Below are 14,482 nucleotides of genomic sequence, written 5' to 3'. Positions count from 1 at the left end.
GCACACATTTGTATATCTTATAACCTTTCTTTATTTACTAAAATTCAGCAACATTTCTGTCAACAACGGACGGAATTAACTTAATCCAATAAATTGAAGTTAGTTTACACAGTGCAAAAATTGTGAGTGAAGAAGAATTTGCACAATCACAGTTGAACTGAATTTTGCTTCAAAATTGCAGAAAACAGTTTTGAACAAGAATATTTACAAATTTTTTGATCAGTCATTGATTCTAGCATACATCATGCTACAAGTAACAACTTCAATTTTGTTGTTGCTCGAAAGTAAAAATGTTCCTATGTACAAATCTATGAGGATGTGATAAAATAACATGGCATAATAATTTTCTGAATATAAAACTTCTTAAATACAATATTTACATGTGTTATGACAGTGCCAAACATCTGAAGTTACATCACATTATTTTCAGCGCTAAGAATTAAAATCACTCCTAACTGATGTGATTCGTAAAATTGTGTAACAGAAGCAAAAAATTGTATAAAGTTGAGGCACAGAGTGTAAAAAATATTTACAGGCACTTTATAACAATATTGTGTGGAATGCTAATGGCACTTGTGTGATTATGTGCGTCGTATAAAACACAGAGTAGAAAATGGATTGGTGGTTTGGAAATGTGTAACAACCAGTAACTTTGTGTTTCAGTTAAAAAATTGATCAGTTAAAACATTAAAAGCAGACAATCAAGAAAGTGTGTGCCATACAGTAACTACAATAACAAAGATTGCCCTGGAATAAAAAAATGACTAAGTTTTCTTGTTATTGGACATGTTGTCAGACAGTACATTAAAGGGTATTGTGCATTTAACTCTTCTTGCATGAGTGCTTGGTGAACCAGACTTCTACTCCCACAATTGTTCCATCAACATTGGTATCTGCTCTACATGGTTTCTGCGAGAAGTTGTGTTCGGTACAAATCATCTCGCACAGTTCGGTACATTTGTCTGGAGTGCGATCGGAGTTGTTCGGCCGATCGCTCTGCCCGCTCGATGGAATCATTTAAGCGTGAGTCAGGCAGAACAACAAGCGATGATGGTTTCGTGTGAAGTCTTGACATTGATGATGATCTTCGTAAATGACTCCTGAAAATATAACTTGTTGGTTATCACCAAATTTAAATAATTGTATCCAAGTCGCCAGGTTAAAAACCCACGCAGCAACAGTTGCATGAAATATTTTGTACCTTCTCAGCGGTTCATCCCCGTCACTCTCCACAATGTAGACGCTCGCCTTTCTCATGCTCCCTCCAGTGTCGTGTTTTGGTGAAATATAAACTGAAGCTCTCGGTTTGCTGGGGGTCGTGTAGATCCTTCCCTGTCGAGGGGTGCTGTACATCCGACCCACGACCGGGGCTGGAGGCTCAACGTAAACCATACTGGGGGTTGGGGGTCCGATCACTGGGGCTGTATGTACAACTTGTGGGGGTGCGTACATCGGGGCAACATGGACGGGGGATTGAGCTCGTGTGTATGTACGTCCAGGTGGGGGCGCCCCCCAAACAGGGGTCACAAGTGGGGTCGGTGGCACGTATGTCCAATACCCACCCTGCCATGGGTTTCTGTTTTGTGACCTTGACCTCCTTCGGCGACGACCTTCAGCTTCTGGACTGGAGTCATTTCTACGAGTGCTTGCTTCACTTGCATCATCGCGACCTAATGACCTTGACCTGCGTGACCTTCGTCCTCTCTCTCGTGACCTTCCAGTTGTGAGATCAGCTGATTTTAAACTGAGGTCATCAACGTCAGTTGGCTGTGAACAGAGAAGTAGCACTTGTTTGTGGAGTTTCATGCTGGTGATATATTGTATGACAGCAGCATTCACAATAGCTTAGTCACATATGTACACAACTCAGGGTTTTAAAAACCCTAACCAGAAACAAACAAACCAGTATATTTGTGTGAAACATGACGTTTCGATAGCAACTTGTGTCATTCTCAAAATGAATGAATGTAAAAACCAAAAAGCGAGGAAAAACCAGTAAAAATGCAAGAAGGTAAATTTGTGCAGATAACAGTGATAAAGATTAACAAATATTACTTATTAATTCAATTATTAACATGACTCACCTTTCTGGTTCCTCCCCGCTGCACTTCATCTTTTAAAGCCTGAAAAGCACGTTTGTTTGTCAGAAAATTTCACACGATACACCAACATTGTCATTTAAGTATGCCGATGAATTTTCAGCCTTCAGTTTTATCGCCTTGTTTTAAAAAGTTAAACGGCACCTCACAAGTGGTTTTACCCTTTTATAAATCCTCTGTGTTCTGTTTCTCGATCTTGACTTGTGCGAGCCGAGCGTTGGTGAAATGCTGCGCGGACTTTCATTTCTACGAGGCGATTGTTCATTATCTAGTGAACCTCGATCTGATCTCGGTGAATAATAATCGTCATCAAATATTCCTGATTCTGCCTCAGAACTTTCATAATCATCAGTGTACGAGGGTGGAAGGTAAAACCAAGACATTCTTAACTGATGTGCAGATGCTTATTTGTAACAATTCACATCATAATTCATAAAAAACTAAATAAAACTTTCTGCATTTATTAACTTTCAAGTTGTAGATTGTAAAGAAGTTGTTTTATTTATTGAGACATTTTTTAATCCTGGTAAAACATTTTTTGATCAAAATATATAGAGACTCCCAATGTACCACACCGTTGGGTTATTAGGTTGCCATTACCATAATGACATGACAACTAAAATTAGTTTTGCCTACTAACTTCTTTAAAACATTTTAATTCAAAACAATAACTTCAAGCAAGTACATTCCAACTGCTAGACTACAATTAAACTTCACAAAACAGTATTTATACAGGAATGCCTTTCCTTTTAATCTGTGACTGAAAACAAATGGTTACATTTTCAAACATAAGTTTTCTACAAACCTAAAGACTTTAAACTTTAAAAAATGTGATTCAACTTTTCTGTCCTGTACTAAGGTTTAACTGAAGATTCCACTGTGAGAGAGCAAACATCTTAAAACAGGCCACAAACTCTCTCCTTAAGTTGTAACAGAACCACACACAGTATTTACTTGCCGGTCATTACAAACACAAAGGACTCAGCACACACTGAACGTGTCACGACCTGTCACAACCGGTTCGCCGGCACAAAACATCTAAATCTGTTTTGTTATCTGCTCAAGTAACAAGCTGCTTTGCTTTGTCTCACAAATGTTTTGTTTGATTAAAAATGCTGGCTCCAATAAATTCAACAATACTTGTGTACTGATTAAAGTAAACATTTGTTGTGTAACAGTTTCCTAAAACAAACACAAATGTGCTAAAGTAACAATGAAATATTTGTGCCTAAATTAAAATTAAAATATTTATGCATTTATGCACAGAAACTAATGTTTATCACCTTGATGTCGTCTCTTATAGCTTGCAGTTGCTCGTTGTCAGACACTGCAGGTGAATTTCTCCCGTTAAACTTCTGTCTAGGTGTTGAAGTGTGAGCTGGCCGCATGTTTTCTTTTTCATTTGCTTTTGCTGCATTTATTTCCCCTCTAAGTCGAGATATTTCACCTCGAATCGCGTCCAACGTGCTGTCCGGCATGCTGCTTGCAACTGACCTGGTTAGATGGGAAACAATACAGTGTAACAACAGCCAACATATTAAAGCTATGAATCACATGTCAACAAACACCATTTGAACTTGGTCATTAAAAAATTTTCATGTAAAAATTGCACAAACAACTTGCAAATGTCACAAAAAGAAACAATATCAATGATGTGTTATGCTTCACAACTATTTCTCTTCATCACATCAAGCCATAAATTAATGTTTACATTTTAAAACAATTCACCCACCTTTTAGCACTGTCCCTTGACTTGACACTGGCCCCACTTTTTGACCCATGTGGGAAACCACCAAATGGTGCTTTCCTGACAGCTGTGGCTTGCGATGGGGCCGTGGAAGTGGAGCAAGATCGTGATGGGTGTCGAGGTCGGAGTGCTTCACGCACGGTTGATGTTGTGCTTAAATCATCCAACGAATCATCCTATGAGGGAAATAACTAGATTGAAATTTGTTATTTAATGAGCAAGTTATTTAGTGTAGTAGATCAAAAAATATGGTAAATCACAAAGTTGCAATGTGGTTGATTTGTACTTACATGGATGTTAGGAGGTTTATAAATCCCAACTCTGTCTATGTAACTTGGCTGAGGAACTGTTCGGTTTGGAAACCTGGAAAAAAAGTTTGATACAAACATTAAAAAAAGCAAAATCCAAAATATATTTACTTTTAAGTATTATTAATCTATAAATCTGGTTTCTGGGGAATTTTTTTTTTTTTTGCAAAGAAACAAATTATGAGAGTTGACATATTAAATGCTTCCTAAGGATTTTTGCACTAACAAATAACTTGTCATGGTGATACATCGTTTTAAGCAAGAAATACACTGTTAATCTTCTGTTAGAGATTTTTACATCAGTGAATTTTGTCACAACACCACTGTGGTGCATCTATATTTGTCTTGCAAATCTCATCTACCTGTCGGTTGTTGTCATAGTTGACGTTGTTCCCCCTGAGATATTTCGATCTCGTTTCTCGGGAAGTTTAGGTTGAGTGTCGACCGCGGTGGGGGGTCGCGTCACAAGTTTGACCCGCGTCGGTTGAAGAGGCGTTGCAGAGGCAGATTGCCGACTACTTTCAGATCCGACAAACCCACTGTCTGTCCCTTTGTCTGCAGGAAAACATCATATTACATGTCTGCATATTTGTTTCAGTTACTTAAACAAATAAACTGTGCCTTTTCACATCAATCATTTCTGCAACTAAAATACTTTACACAAAACTGCAAAAGCGAAACATATATATCTTCAAAACTAAAGGATGAACAACTAAGAGTTTTTTTTCTGAAATTACATTCAAACAAATTTGTTTTTCATCCTTGACCTAATTTAGTTAAGGTTATAATGATAATTAAACTTTGTTACACCTCTGGCACAAACTTCTCGAAATACAGATTGCAGAAACATCTGGTTAAGACACAAACCGACAGTGCTTTGCTGTTGTGAGTGGAGTCAAGGAATTCAAATAGTGGCGGGTTGCTGGTTAATTATTAACTCAAACTTATTGTGGAAAACTCTCACACACAGCGTTATGACCACTACTATGTTTTAAACATTTTAATAGGCTTGTAAACTAAAGTTTTTGCTCCTACCAGCCTGGTTGGATTTTTTTCCATCCCTCGATGGTGCTCTACGCTCTTTTCCACTTTTTCCCACTGGACGAGGAAGTCGAGTATGGCTCCTCCTAGTGGGAGAAGGTGATGTTGATGGAACGCTGTCAGCGATGCTGCTGAAGCTACACATGAAAAAAATATTCAGATTAAGTGGTTTTGAACCAAACCTAACAGGTGTTACATGAATCAACTTTGCCACAACTGGTGAAGTGCTTTTGCGATACACTTTAGTTGCAATAAAATTTTAGCACATTTTCTGTGACTTGTAAACAAGTAAATAATGTATCAAGTAATATGATTATAATTACATAAACATTATTCTTAAGCCAACTTTACTCTATAAACAAAGTGTATTTCCCCTACCTGGATTGGTAACGCTGTCGTCCAGGTTGTGTTTGTGGTGAACTCTTGGGAGTTCGAGGTGTTTGCGATGTCACAGATGTATCGAGTTGACCCGTTGCTGGTTCAAAATATCTGGGATGAAAAAATAATTTGTTGTAAGGTTGAGGAAAAAATGTCCAGTTACAATTTAATGTCGCTTCTGTTGTTTATATTTGTATCCATAAGATGAAGTTTCACCTGTTTGAAAGTGGCCGTGGACTGAAATCTTCTTCATCTTGCGACGACAAATATTGACTTGCAGCCGTTGTGCGGCCGTCCTCGGTAGGCGGCGGACGGTTGTATCTGAAACATAGAGCAAAGTTGTTAAAACCTTGGATTCATGATAAATTATTATTGTAGCAAACAAATTTGAAAGCTGGCTTTCTGCAAATACTGTTAATCACCCAGCATATATTTTGCATAGTTTTTTGCTATTTTTTCATAAACTGTTTTTTCAGTCTCAAAACTAACATAGTTTTTGCTTAGATAATTTGTCATACAATTAGTACAATTCAGATTCAACTGCAAAAAGATTATAACCTAAGACAAATATACTGAAAAACAGTTTTATTTAATATGAGAGCGAAGATATAAATATTTTGTCTCACTTGTGAAGAAGTTGATTAAATTTGCTGTCAACATCGCCCTCCGGTGAGCTAGCCACCTCACTTTCAGTTACGTACGAGCGAGCGCTGACAGGTTGATGTCGTTGTACTTGTTTGTTGGCAACACGAGTGCGCAGGTTGTTCACCATGTCACCAAGTCTAAAGAAACAAGATGGATTGAAATTTTAAACATAAAACTTTCACCATTCCAAGTGTTTGGGATGATTATTTTCTGACCCTCAACCTCTGTTATGTTTATGTCACTAAAAATAAATTATGATATTTAGTTCCTATTCATGTTGTTCACCAAGTATTAAGGAACGAGACTTTCAATTTTAGGCATAAAGTGTCACCACAAATATCACAAAGTATTAGGGATGATCAGTTCTAAGATCCCTGACAGATATATTTATGCCACAGAAAATTATATCATGCTTTTTCTGACCCTTTGTAAACGAGAATGCACAAATAAGATTTGGAATGAAAAGTTTTCACTTATCTAGTATAAATTGTTTAAGTTTGTTCAAAAATTAACAACTAAACAATGAAACACAAGTTTAAATTGACAAGTGTGAAGAGAAACAATCACCTTGCCACTGAAAATTATATCTAGCTTTTTTAGTCTCCTTTTTTGTTGCTAACAGAGAATGCACACAGAATACTTGGGTTACAAAGTTTTTACTCAACCCATACAAGTTGTTTAAATTTGTTTAAAAGTTGAACCAATAAACACAAGTTTGAATTGAAACGTTACCTGCCAATGTCTCGTTCCATGACTCGACCAGGATCAAACTGCTGACATTGATCCACACTGCCCCCAGTGGCCAACATCCGTTTCTTCTGCTCGACCATGTGTTCGTCGACGGCGTTCAAGTAATCCTGCTCAAGATTACGGAGTGATTCTGTGATCGCGTCCATCGCACGTTGCATCTCGTCCGGATCCAATTCTGTCTCATTCAGCAATTGACTGAATAATTCTATTTTGTCCTGAGAAATAAACAAGAAAGATTTTCAAGTGTTAGGGAAATGAAAGACAAAAATCTTTCTGAAGCAAGAAAACTACTTTGTAAACCTAAACCTTAGTTTGATATGATCTAGTTTTGGTTTTCAAATGTAGTTTGTTACAGTTTTAATGTCAAAACCAAAATGCTTACAGAAGGCAAAATAAATGCTTACAAAAAATACCACAAGCAACTAAAACCTTTGTAAAAAATCAGATGTCAACAATATTGGTTTAAACATTTTATGAATCCAATCGCATTTTCTTATGGTTTTAATATCAGAACCCATAGAAGGTAAAAATAAATGCTTACAGAAAACACAAGGAATTAAAACTTAAAAAATCAGATATCAACAATATTTGTTCAAAAATGTTGGAGAATATATTTGAACAGACCTGTAAATCCTTTGCTTGTAGTTGAAGAGCAACTTTAAGAAATTCTGTGGTTGCAGCGGCCGGGAGTTGAAGACTACTTTCCACTAAACTGTCACGTTTTGAGCCAGCAGAGGGGGCAAAAGAGCCACCGGAAGATTGGTGATAATGATTGCCAGGATGCATGCCGGGGTTGAACTAAAAATGTCAACATTGGTATTTTTTCCAAAATTGTTGAAAATATATGTAGAGTTGCAACAAATTATTTTAATGAAACATTTTTACCCACTATTTAAATTAAAAGTTCAGTAAACATAAAAATCATTTATGACAATCAACTTTACCTGTGATTGTTGTTGTGGAATGTTTTGATTGTCTTCTGATTGTTGTTGTTTCAATTGAGCTTCTTCGAATGGAAGAGTGGGATCTTCCGGGGAAGGACGGGGGACAGATGCAAAAATGTTTATCTGATAAAATATTTTGTTCTTGATTAAATTGTTGTTAAAAAAACATTACAATATTTATAATTTAAATACAAACAACATAGTGACATGAAAAATTAAAAAGAGTTTGTGCAAGAAATTTTACACATTATAACTTGTTACCTTAGCTCCCACTCTAAGATGGTCAATTGTGTTTTCAGCTTGGGCAAATTTCATCAACAAAGAATCATAGTTGCTCTGAAACAAAAAACAAAACTGAAAAAAATGTCCAAAATGTTTCTGCTTTTGTAGCTTGTGACTGACATAAAAACTAAAAACCCAATTTTGCTGCAAAACAAACTTTTATCTCAAAAGTTTCATGTTTTTGACTTTCTATTCTCCCTCACAAAAACTTGGTGAAGTGATAACTTGTTTTCTTGGGAGATTTTACCGTGGAGACTGAGCTTGGTCGGGGAAACCAACAACAATGAAAAAGTTGATTTGTTTAAAGAATGTTGCCTGGCATTGTTGGGGAGATTAAATCGTCGTGTTTTTTTAATCTCTTCACAAACTCCGTAATCCCTTAAACACACAAAACACTTAAGTGTCGACCACACAATCAACATAAAAATCATATTGTCAAAGGGCAGGAATATAAATGCTCAGCAAAACATATCTCAGTTAAATCTCTCTTTCAACACTGAAACTTTCTTAAACAACTTTTCACACAAAAACTTATCTAATGGTTCAGTAAGAAAACCAGTGTTCTTTGTTGCTCTCGGTGCACAAACTGTAAATATGCCTGCCAAGTGCCAACTCAGTAATTTCCACTTGTACAAGCGAGCTAACTATCTACTGTTGATGTCCGGACACTTTGTAACATATTGACACAGACTGAAATACCTGAGACATGTTATTCATGTTTATGCAACAAATGTTTAAACAATAGTTTGTGTCAAAAACAAAAGCGTATGATATTTTTTACAGTTTACAGCCAAAAACAAGCCCAGCAAAATGCATCAACTAATTTAATAAACAAGTGTTTGTTTACTTTTACTTTGTTTGCACATGGACAAGTTATGTGGCACAAAACATCAAGTTGGAACAAAACAACCAACCTGTAGTTCTCGAACCATTTCCTCTTCACGTTTACGACTCAAAGCTTCCTCCCTGAGTTTTGATTTAAGTTCAGTTCGTGAAATATCCGAGTGGATGCTCATCTCATCAGTGCTGCTCTCACGATGCAGAGATGCGCTTATCCTGGAACAAGATTGCAAAACTACATGTACATGTATTGTGGCTTATTTTTATAAATGCAGAAAACTTGTGCACAAGTTCACACCAGGGACTGCCAATATATTTAACGTAACCACCACTTCAGCTCTATGTATAAGAACAGAAAAGCCAGTTTGCCCACAAACTTCAATTGTTTCATGAGAACAATTTTTATGAGACAATTATTCTACAAAACAACCAGAGTAGAGACAAGACCTCCCAGTTTAAGAAACCCTGGGACAAAGCTGAGCCCCTTGAAACCTGTAACTCTCAAATCTCACCTTCCACTTGATTGTGGATTTTTCCTCCGAACTCGACTCGCAGCTGGAGACCGAGATGAAGTCCTCGTCCGCTCGGATGACAACGTGTTATCCCTGCCAATCACAAAGTTATAGATTAAAAAAGGATCTGTTTCACAAACAGTTTTATCTGATGCTGTACACAAACAACTTAGAGTGTTTGTTACCGTGGTGATTGTTTGTTGCTCGGTGATAACTTCAACTTGGATCGGGATTGTGGTTTCACTTGAACTTGACCTCTGCTGGGTTGCGTCCTAGGTGACATCCTAAACAAATCAACACAATAGTTTCCAATGATTGTTCGTTAACTTCTGCAACACATAAATCCAATCCACTGTACCTTGTTCTGTTCGGACTTTTTCCTCTTTCACGAGGTTGTCTGCAGATTTGCAACATTTAATTAATTTAACAATTTTCCCAAATCACACAAATACATACATGCAAACACAGCAAGTTTATTTATAAGTAAATAGTCTTTCCACACTACTATGCATTAGACAAATGGGCACCAGTGTGATAATGACCGGCACACGGCATGGATTTGAATCACGCCCTCAGGCATTACTTACTGAGGAAGCTTTTTTCTCTTCCCTGTGCTTGAAGATAGTTGACCCGATTCTGAAACAAAACAATCATTTTGTTGACAACTTTTATAATTTTTTGAATTTCAGCCTGTCACAATATACAATGTGATTGACTTGAAAACCTTACTTTAGCATAGCCCCATTATGTGCCATCTGTCAGAGGTTGCATGCTGGTAAACATATTCATAAATATTTTTGTTTTCTTATTTACCAGAAAATGAATATGTATAAATAATGTTTTGTTGCCAGGCATATTTCATAACACTTCCTTTTGCTAAACTGGGCAATTATACAATATTTGTATATAATTGCCAGTTAACCAAAAAAAGTAAAAACAATTTTATGTTTTACCTGCACCTTGTTTTTCCTCTTCATTTTGGTTTTCAGGCAACTTTTCTCCTTCTGTAGATTAAAAATTCATGTGAATCTGGTGTTGATTCTGGTTGTTAACAGATATTTGAATGATTCTTACCCACGAACTCATCTGTTTGCATATCGTCCAATTGTCGAATCAACAAATCACGAAATTCTTCAGTTGTTCCAAAAGTTGCAACCAAACTAAAAAAATATGCAAGCTGTGTATTTGAAAAAAACTTCCAGTTAAAACTTTGGCTTAAAAACAAATGACATCTCTGCATGAAATTGTATTGAATTGCAATGTGTCTATTTTGATAATGGATATAAAAATGGTACATAATAGTACAGAAAAATATAGATTGATATTTTGTATTTATTGGCCACCGATGTATTTCACATTTCACTAACTGCCTACCATTTACCACAGCTAATTAATACAAACCTGTTTGGCTGATGAGAGTCAGCTCGTTGTGTTGGGACCATGAACCGATCCATGGTCACGTCAAGGTCGGTACCACCCGTCGTGTTTATCTCATTTTCACCCTCGTCTGAAGACAAAACAACTTGTCGAGAAGCAGGTGAATACAACTCGTTCAAGTTTTCATGCGAGGGTGTGCGACCGGTCGAGTGTAACGGCTCATCTTCACGTTCAATCAACCATGAATGCAAAGGTGGCAATGATTCCTCAGATTCTGTATAAAAAAGTTTTTCCATATTTGCTCAGGTTTTGTATAGTGGGTGAACAGTGATGTGCATGTGACCTTAAAGTTTTGCTCATTTTTATGTGTTTTTTTTGCTGTAAGGTAAATACACAACCATGTTGAACTTGTTTGTTGATTTAACCAGCGGTGGGATTAAAAAATTTTGTCAGCGGGTTCTATCACAAAAGTCATAATTTTCAGCTGGTTCTGTCACAAAAAAAGTCCATTGACAGTAACCAGTAATGCTAACCGGTGCGCTGATCTCACAAAATTTCGTGAGACAGTTGTATAGAACCGGTGCGAACCGGCTGAATCCCACCAGTGGATTAAAACTGATAACAATATTTTTGCTTGGCTACCTTCATGGTTTAGCTGGGGAAAGTCTTGGTGCTGTTCGGTGTTTACCGATGGGCCTGGAGTGTCTTCTGGTGTTTTCAAACCTGTAAACAAAATACTTTAAAATACTCTATCAAGTATTTCACACAAACATTAATCATTATTATTTTGACAGTTTTTTATGCTTTTTCCTTCCAATAATGTATAATACAGTAAACTCCAGTTAATCCGGACCCGTTTGGACCGAAAAAGTGCCCGGATTAGGCGAAGATCCAGATTAACCGATGTCGATTAGTTAAAGCCTAACCACATTACAAATCATTTTTGTTCCTCGTGTTTTGTCCGGGTTAACTGATGTTTAATGTATTTCTGAGAAGCTTATGTATGTTGTTGGAATATTTCCTGATAATATTTTACCTTCACTTGCATAACCTGTGTCATGATGAACTCCTTTCGATGCGACTAACTTCTTTTCGCCTCCTGTAAAAATAATTTATTCGGAAAATTACAAAAACAGCTGCAGGATATTTGTTGGAAGTTTTGGATGACAGTTTGCTAAATCTTACTCGATGACTTTGAAGAAGAGGAATCAGACGATTCAGCATCATTAGTGGGGGATCTCCCTCTGTCAGATCTTCCATCACTTCTTGTACTTTCTGCAAAAATATAATTCAGATGTTTTTCCCAATTTTACAGACCTAGATTTACAACGTTATGTAATTTAGGTAGATATATGATCATAGGAAGAAATTTGTACAGATATGTATAAAATATACATTTAAAGTCAGCTCAGTTTAATTTCAAATAATAAGATTTTAATCACCTCTGCTTTTTCGACCAGACAATATTTTTTGCTCCAGATCTTCAGGAATATCGGACAAATCATCATCACTGTCAGCTGCCGTGTTAGCTTGAATCAATCGCTCAATCTCCTCAAATTCTGTCAAAGACTCTGTCTCATCTTGGTGTTGACCTAAAATTCATATTAATTTTCATGTTTGTTTGAAAAAGGAAATAATGGCAAAGTTTCTATTTCAAATAAAACTAAAAGCACATTTTTTCTATGTTTTAGGAAATAATTACTAAAATGTTAAGGCAATAGATTTTATCAATGGGCAGGTTCTTACTTGCAGAATCATTGGAAGCTGGAGGTTTATGTTTTTTAGGTTTCCCATCGCTTGCTTTTGAAATATCTTCTGATGCTCCGGTTAAGTCTGCAGCTAAATCATCAAGTTGCGATCGAAAATCTGATAAGCCAACATTTCCTAAACAAAGCAAATATTAATTTTGGCAAAAATGTTATTGCATGACAAAAGTGCTAGTACAGTAATTTGTTTTATTTTGCCAAAATACAGGCGTTTGTGGTATTTGTTACAAACCTGATGTTGTGCTAAAATCCAACAGAGGTTCTGAATCTGAAGTCATTCCGTGATGTTGATGAGATGCTCTGCTTTGAAGCTCATTTTCTAAAACAAACATTTTGACATTTATTTTATGTTTGACATAAAATATTTATACTTACAGATTGTTTATAGAACACTATCAAAGAATCTGTTCATAAGTTTAAGGACGAAAATAATTGCCCAAATATACATACAGAGCGAAATGCTTAATTATTCAAACGTTTCGGAAAATATATAAGCTGTTGCTGCCGGGCATTACATCAAGTTTAAAGAGCTCTTCTGGCAAATGTATTTTTATTCCGACATTTCGACGTCCTATACAGGTCGCCTTTATCAGGGTAAATAACACTGAATATGGGTAGTACACTGCACGATAAACAAAGAAAACAATGAAATGCAAGAACTTCCCGGAAAATGCTCATGCCATCATCAGTGACATCAGTTACACTCGCAGATTGTTACAACTTTTATCTTTTACAAATCTACCTGATGTTTCCACCATTTGGGCGCTTGTGTCTCCGTCACTCAACATTAAACTCGGGTCGTCAATCGGAACTGAGTTTGAGTTTCGGTCACTTGTTCGTAATATTCCAAACTCATCAAATTCATCCGCATCCCCGGATCCATCGTGCAACCGACTGATTAGAAAATATAACAAAAAGGTGTGAGATCTGTTTTTTATATTTAAGTAATCTTTAAAGCAGCAAAATTTTTGAATATTTGTTTTCTGTTTCGAAAAATGTTTGTGAAGAAAATTTCAACCTACTTTATCTTATTATTTCTTCCTGGTGCAGATGTTTTTCTGTGTGAAGACATCGTGAATGTTTTTGCTACAAAATCATCTTTAAAATTATTTCAAAACAACACAGTGAACTTATAAAATATCCACACCTATAATATTGGAAGAAATATGGACAGTTGAGCAGTTGTGACAATATGTGGTAATAAAAACACAAACCACAAAAGGTGCAAAAACAACACCAAGGTATTTAAATTTCAACAAAAGAAGTGAAAATAGTTGATCTTAACACAACATTAAATTGATCAGACAAAATTCAATGATAAAGTTTTCAACTTGTTGTGCTATTAGTTTAATATCAGATGGATAACAGAGTTGTTTACCACCAAACATGAACAATAGAAATACAAAAAGTCTGTTTCACACAAAGGTCACAAATTACATGAGGTCGACAATAGCAGATAAATGTATAACATTCCACTATCATTCTTTGTCAACAAAACCGAACACTGAGATATCAAACCACAACGAAAAGTGAAACCTCGACTAAGATCAAGTTACGACCACTTAAATGCTTCACAATTGATTGAAACTGAATTGAATCTTTGTCATAACTCACAAATATGATTGAAATTAATACTTGTGGTAAAATTTTAAAACAATACAGTTGTTGCAAATGTTTAAATTAAATTTGCAATTGACTTGTTTTTATTGTGAAATGTGAATGCATGTTTTCAACAAAACATTGCAAATATTTTCCTGAACAAATTGATGTGACATATGACTTTAAAGCTATTT

The 14,482-nt window shown here is 36.0% G+C and overlaps 1 protein-coding gene across 2 annotated transcripts; it reads right to left on the bottom strand.

The window, feature by feature from the left end:
* Positions 1–7: 7 nt before the first annotated feature.
* Positions 8–13,866, bottom strand: LOC145205463 (uncharacterized). Of its 2 annotated transcripts, none has more exons than XM_080078190.1 (31): positions 13,712–13,866; positions 13,432–13,583; positions 12,922–13,008; positions 12,670–12,807; positions 12,366–12,515; positions 12,109–12,198; positions 11,960–12,022; positions 11,566–11,646; positions 10,948–11,197; positions 10,621–10,706; positions 10,500–10,550; positions 10,134–10,182; positions 9,905–9,943; positions 9,732–9,830; positions 9,547–9,639; positions 9,109–9,250; positions 8,174–8,248; positions 7,913–8,035; positions 7,593–7,766; positions 6,951–7,183; positions 6,200–6,355; positions 5,790–5,894; positions 5,574–5,684; positions 5,190–5,332; positions 4,517–4,709; positions 4,137–4,209; positions 3,832–4,022; positions 3,383–3,593; positions 2,085–2,123; positions 1,202–1,767; positions 8–1,100 (listed from the first exon to the last, which is right to left on the bottom strand). In XM_080078190.1, the coding sequence occupies exons 1-31, from the start codon at positions 13,759–13,761 to the stop codon at positions 899–901; spliced, it is 4,215 nt and encodes a 1,404-aa protein (XP_079934316.1). In that variant the 5' UTR covers positions 13,762–13,866; the 3' UTR covers positions 8–898. The 2 variants fall into 2 exon arrangements, with proteins under 2 accessions (XP_079934316.1, XP_079934317.1); XM_080078191.1 differs by having other exon boundaries at positions 10,506–10,550.
* Between the last annotated feature and the right edge of the window lie 616 nt (positions 13,867–14,482).

This window comes from Phallusia mammillata, chromosome 8 (assembly GCF_965637545.1).
Source record: "Phallusia mammillata chromosome 8, kaPhaMamm4.hap1.1, whole genome shotgun sequence".
In the NCBI taxonomy this organism is placed as follows: domain Eukaryota; kingdom Metazoa; phylum Chordata; class Ascidiacea; order Phlebobranchia; family Ascidiidae; genus Phallusia; species Phallusia mammillata.
This window is presented reverse-complemented; position numbering and strand designations above follow the sequence as displayed.

What these genes read in the sequence shown, in the direction of transcription:
- LOC145205463 (XM_080078190.1), bottom strand. Translation starts at nt 13,761, where the DNA reads ATGTCTTCACACAGAAAAACATCTGCACCAGGAAGAAATAATAAGATA. An exon ending in TTTAATCAACTTCTTCACAA is followed by an intron (nt 5,895 to 6,199) that starts GTGAGACAAAAT and finishes TCTATGTTTCAG; the next exon opens with ATACAACCGTCCGCCGCCTA. An exon ending in CCACGGCCACTTTCAAACAG is followed by an intron (nt 5,685 to 5,789) that starts GTGAAACTTCAT and finishes TTTTCATCCCAG; the next exon opens with ATATTTTGAACCAGCAACGG.